We start from the raw sequence: 5,564 nt of genomic DNA on the forward strand, positions 1-5,564 counted from the left end.
CGGGGCGGGCCAGGGCCCTGCCCCCGGGCCCTGCGGGGCTCCCCGAGGGCCGGCACCGGCACTCGCAGCCCGGGGGGACGGGGATACCCGGGGGAACCGGGAGCCCGGGGGAAGCATACGGTGCCGAGGTGCCCGGAGGGTTCGCTGGGCACCCCGGGGGGACGAGCTTGGGTGGGCACGGTGCCCAAAAGGGACACGGGTGAGAGGCGGAGGCCCCCGGTCGGGACACGGCGCGATGCCTTGGCGGGCCAGCGCCAACCGGGTGGCCGTCGGAGGGTCCCCAGGGCTGAGAGACGGCTGCCAGCATCCCAGGGTGCGTGTGGGGTCCGGGCGTGTCGGCACCCTTTGGCCCCTCTGCCGCAGCCCTCGGGCCCAGGGCCACCCGTGTTGACACCCCGACACATGAAATCGCAGCTTCCCCGAAGCCGCCCGTGCTGGTATCATGCTTGCCACTCACTTCCAGGCCGGCGAGGCGGCCTTCCTGGGAGCACAGCAGGCTCAGAACCGGGGATTCCAGCCGGGGGGCAAGAGCAGGGCCAGGGCAGCCACAGCTTTGTGAGGAGAGCTACGGGGGTTATTTCTGTTGTGCCCGTTCTTTGTCTTCTGTCCCTTTTCACCCCCCTCATCAAGGGCTGCCTGAGGTGGCACGAGCTGCAAGCACTGCCGGGACTCGCTGCTGTTCCCAGGGATGAAGGAAGATGCTTTACATCCCGATGCACCACATGGATTTGTCCTCCCGGTGCCCTGTTGCCCTCGGGCAGTAGGGCTGTGGAGCCTCAGCTGCGCACACAGACTTTTCCTCCGGCCGAGCAGGGTGCTGCCTCGCGCTGTCGGGGGGACTTTGGTCCCAGGAGGGGCTGAACACACCGAAAGAAAACGGGTTCCCCTGCCCTTGTCACCTGGCCAGCCTCAGGCCTCCGAGGCTCCCGCCCCACGTTGTGCAAGGCCCGGCAGTTACGCTGGCCCCACGCCTTACCCAACAGCTCCTTCCTCCATCTCCCGCTCAGTTTCAACATTATCTGGCCCTGGCCAGCTTGTCCCAGGGTTTTCACCACTCCCACCCTCCAGCCAGCTCTGCCTCCTGCCAGCACAGCCCCGGCTGCCTTGCACTGCTCCCTGTCAGCTTTCCCGGCCCCCAGCAGGCCCCCGGGGTTGGACTGCATCATGCCCAAACTTGGACCAAACTTCCCCCCCAGCTTGGCTCCCCCCACGTGGACACCCATGAACATGACAAGACTTGACTTAGGGTCCAGATAATGTTTATGAGCAAAAGACAAGCGATTACACTCTGGCAGGAGCATAAATACAGGAGCAGAGTCCCTGCGCTAGCCCTGCCAGGTCCTTCCCAGCTCCCTCGGTGTGTGGGTGCCACCCTGGTGGCTCTGCCCCTCCTCAAACACCCATCCCAGTGCTCGGCTGACAGCCCCAAAACGTGGGGTCGGCCTGTGCCCGCTGTGCATTCACAGGTGCTCAGCCCCACACCAGTGCCTGGGGACCGACGGGGAGGAGGTAGCCCCCACGCAGCAAGCTCAGCATAGCTGGCTCGAGGGGCTGGATTTGGGGGACAGGTACCCCTGTGTCAAGGGGAAGACCCTCCTTGGGGCTGGAGGGGCACCAGGGCCCCATGCCAGTGGGGTCTCCAGGGAGCTGTGCTTGAGCATCCCCTTTAGGGTCCGCTGCCCAGAGCCAGCACCATGAGCCCACAAGCACCCCGATGGGCACCCCAGTACCCCAAGTCTCTCTGGGGCTGCTCTGTATCCCCATGGGAAGGTGGGCAGGACCCTGCTGTCCCAGCCGGGCCAGGCTGACCCGCCACCCTGCCTGCCAGGGTCCCCAGGGACAACCTTCTCAAGGCCACGGTGGGAAGGGTCCAGGCTCACGCAGATACCAAGGGGACAAACCTGCCAGGGCAGGGCTTTGGGACTGCCAGGGGCTACCTGGCACTTGGGGGGCCTGGCTCCCCCAGGGCAGGGAGAGCAGCCGTGCATGCCCCAGGCCAGCCCTGTCCTCCACCTGGGTGGTGTCACCCACCATCTGTGGGCACAGCAGCACAGGGGTCCTCCAAGTGCTGCCACATTCTCCCCCGGGGACCCCCACCCTTGGCACAGCTGCAGGATGGCAGAGAAAGGAGGGTGCCAGGCACAGACAGCAGGTCCCACGGTCTCAGCTCTCCTCCAGCAACCCGGGGTACCAGTAGCCCCACTCCAAGACCCCCACAATGAGGGATGGAGCCGGGGGCTGCAGAGGAAGGGCAGCCCCCCCAGCTGGGGGCATTGCCTGCAAATGAAAGTCCTGCTCACCCCTTCCCCTGGCAGCTGTGCACCCCATCTCTAACACCCAGGCTGGACAGTCCTATGGGTGGGTTTCCCCACACTCTGGAGTCCCACCATGCCCTCCCCTGGACTCACAGCCCGGGATTCCCCAGGGGACAGGCTCCCTGGCACAGCAGGGGCTCCCCCAGCTGGCACCATGCCCTGGGCAATGCCTATCAGTACGTCTGGGGCGTGAGGATGAAGAGTCGGTCTTCCTCCTTGCGGATCCACTTCATGAGCTTGTTGACAGCACTGATGGCGCCAGCCTTGGTCCCCAGGGGACTGTAGCATATGTAGAGCTCGAAGGCGCTGGTTACCTGGGTGAAGAAGGGTACATGCTGGGAACACGTCTGTGCCCCACTTGGGGCTGGCACCACATCTTCCCTCCACGGGCTACTGCAAACAGGCGCAGTGGCTCCAGTGCAGGGACATGTGGTGGCAGCGGGGTACCCTAAATGGGGTTTTCTCAGAAGTGGGAGGATCAAACACCAGGGTGGGTTTTCTCAGTGGCACTGGGGAGTTCATGGCAGCGCATGGCACAGCCCTTGGTGCTGGAGCTCACCAGCTCCTGCTGCTATCCCTGCCCGTCCCTCCCTGGGACAGGGGTGCATGGGAGCAGGCTCACCCACAAAAGGACCGTGCACGGCCTGGGGGCCACCCTGGGGACCATGAAGCTGGTGCTGCGTTGTGCCACCACCCCCTTACTCCACCATGCAGTACCGGAGAAGATGGGCTCACCCAAACCCTGCAGACAGCCCTTACCCACGCCAGGAGGTTCTCACGGGGGCCTGTGAAGTAGATGTTCTTCAGGGGGCGTGAAGAGTTGTGAGCCCGACTGTGGAGGTACTGGTAGAGCCCCAAGAGCCTCTCCTTCTCCTCCTCCTGCACGTAGGGTGCCTCAATCTCAGGGCTGCAGGAACACAGCACCCCATTAGCCCCCAGGAGAAGAGGATTCGTGGAGAAGGTTTGCCCCACGCCCCACTCCACGGCCTTGGCCCGATGGTTCCCTGGGGGCCTCACCTGGTGAAGAGCCCGGAGCTCTTGGACTTGTAGATGAAGTGTCGGAGGTCAGGGATGCCCACCTGGGCGACGCTGTAAAAGGGGGTGCGCAAGGCCTCCTGCAGAGCGTGGTGCACCCCCCGCCGCCGCAGACGCTCCTGGAAGCGCCGCTTACAGTCAGAGACGGTGAAGAAGTCCTCGCGGTCGGTGGAGACCAGCAGGAGGCACAGGTCCATCTCCTGCTCCAGGTAGGAGATGTGGGCATGGAAGAAGCCACTGGAGTTGAACTTTGGGAGACAAATAGGAGTCCAGGCTTCGCCCTCCCGAAAGGAGGAAGAAGAGCTGATGAGGTTGAAGAGCAGATGGAGGTCAATGGGGTGGAGGAACTGATCCTTCTTCCTCACGAGAGACACCAGCTGGTTCCCTGACAGAAGAATGGAGAAGACCAGGCTCTTGGCCTTGGCCTGCTGGAGGCTGGTGCTGACAGCGTCCCGGACACTGGCGGCCAGGGGCAGGCAGCGCACGGCGCCCATGAGGAAGCTGGGGTCGTGGGCCATGAGGTCCAGCAGGTTGTCAGTGATGCGCTCGGAGCCGGCCAGGAGCCTGCGCAGGTCATAGTTCTGCTTCTGCTGGAAGATGTGGTTGAGCTGGGTCCAGGTGAGCAGGCTCAGGATCTGGTAGTAGATGTAGAGCAGCTCGTGGGCGATCTCCTGCTCCGACTGCCGGGTCCGCGCCACTGCCACCAGCACCAGCGGGCTCCTCCGCACAAAGACCACCTTGTAGCCATCTGCTTGGGAGGGAGTTCCCCGGGGGGGCCGGGGACAGACCTGTAAAAGCCTGGCTCCCTGGGGCTGCAATGGGGAGCCAGGCTGCAGCCTCCCCCCCAGCAACCAATCTGCCCCTGGGGACAGCTAACGTGGCCCACGGTGGCAGGGGCACGGCGCCGGGCAGGCCGTGACACCCGCCCTGTCCCACTCCCCCCCAGGGCGGTACCTGCATGGATGGACCGGATGGCGTTTTTCTCAGCCTCCAGGAAGGACACCAGGGCCATCATGACGCCCATGGTGCTGGAGAGGGCCTCCTCGGAGCCATAGCGGGAGTACACGGGCTTGCCCGCCTCGCTCAGCACAAAGACGTGCTTCCGGTGCATGCGCCAGGCGTCCATGGTCACATCCTCCTCCTCCTTGCCCGACAGCACCGAGTCGCGGCGGGTGGTCTGCGGGGACGGCTCCAGCTTCCCCTCCTTGCTTTGCCTCATCTCCTCCTCCAGGTCGAGGGCCATGCCCGTGAGCTGCGTGCTCAGCTCGCTGAAGTCCTTGCTGATCTGCTCCATGCTGGTTGGCTCAGCCGGCTCCCCCCGCCTCTCCTCCGGGCTCCGTGCTGTGGCCGCCCCGTCCTCGGGACTCGTCAGGTCCTCATAGGAGCGGGTGTGCACGAACATGGCTCCCTCCTGGCCCGCCCCTGGGAACAATGGGCCGTGCAGCGTCCGTCCGCCTGTCCCCCATACTGAGGCAGCGGGTGGATGGAGGGTGCAAAAGGGACAGAGCTTTCCAGGGAGGGACCTGCCCTTCTCTCCCCATTCCGTGGCACCCAGGGGTGCGGGTCCTGCTGGTGGGGAGCAGCCAGCGGGCCCGTCTCCCCCTGCCCGTGGGGCTGTGAAGGGCCCAGGCTGCATAATGAGGAGCTGCCTTTTTTTTTTTTCCCCCTCGCTTACGCCTGCGGCGAGCTCTGTCCCCGTACCTGGCTCTGTCCCCTGCGCCAGCCCTGGCGTGGGGCTCTCGGACCGCTCCACATGCTGCCCATCTCCCGGTGCCAGGGACCCGTTGGGCACTTCCCAGCCTTTCTTCTTGTGGACATCTGCAGCCATTCCTCGGGGCAGGACCTGCATGCGACCCACAATGTCACCCCTCTGTTCCTTCACCTGCAAAATGGGTCCCGAAACACTCCGCTCTCGAGCGGGGCCGTGCCAGCATCGTTGTCTTGATCCTGCTGGCTCAGCAAGCACCACCGAGCCCTGGTGAGACGTCAGGAAAGCCGCTCTAATCCAGCAGGATTTCCTCCCTCCCGCGGCCCCAGCTCTTTCCAGCCCCCCGGCCCCAGCACCTTTCATCCAGGATTGGCCCCGATTTCTCCCAAGCGCTGGAAAAGCCACTCAGCCTCCCTCCGCTGCGTCCCGGCAGCGAAAGGGAGATGGCCCTGGATGGGGCTGGTCCCGCACACCAACAACCCCAGAGGCCTCATGTTTGCCAAGGG

The 5,564-nt window shown here is 64.8% G+C and overlaps 1 protein-coding gene across 1 annotated transcript; it reads right to left on the reverse strand.

Moving 5' to 3' along the window:
* Positions 1-1,324: 1,324 nt before the first annotated feature.
* MON1A (MON1 secretory trafficking family member A) lies at positions 1,325-5,189 on the reverse strand. The gene is made up of 5 exons (XM_010561552.1): positions 5,052-5,189; positions 4,305-4,772; positions 3,333-4,098; positions 3,075-3,222; positions 1,325-2,629 (listed from the first exon to the last, which is right to left on the reverse strand). Exons 1-5 carry the CDS (start codon positions 5,176-5,178, stop codon positions 2,489-2,491), a joined length of 1,650 nt encoding a protein of 549 aa, XP_010559854.1. The 5' UTR covers positions 5,179-5,189; the 3' UTR covers positions 1,325-2,488.
* Positions 5,190-5,564: the final 375 nt, after the last annotated feature.

This window comes from Haliaeetus leucocephalus, unplaced genomic scaffold, assembly GCF_000737465.1.
Source record: "Haliaeetus leucocephalus isolate CR32 unplaced genomic scaffold, Haliaeetus_leucocephalus-4.0 Scaffold148, whole genome shotgun sequence".
NCBI lineage: Eukaryota > Metazoa > Chordata > Aves > Accipitriformes > Accipitridae > Haliaeetus > Haliaeetus leucocephalus.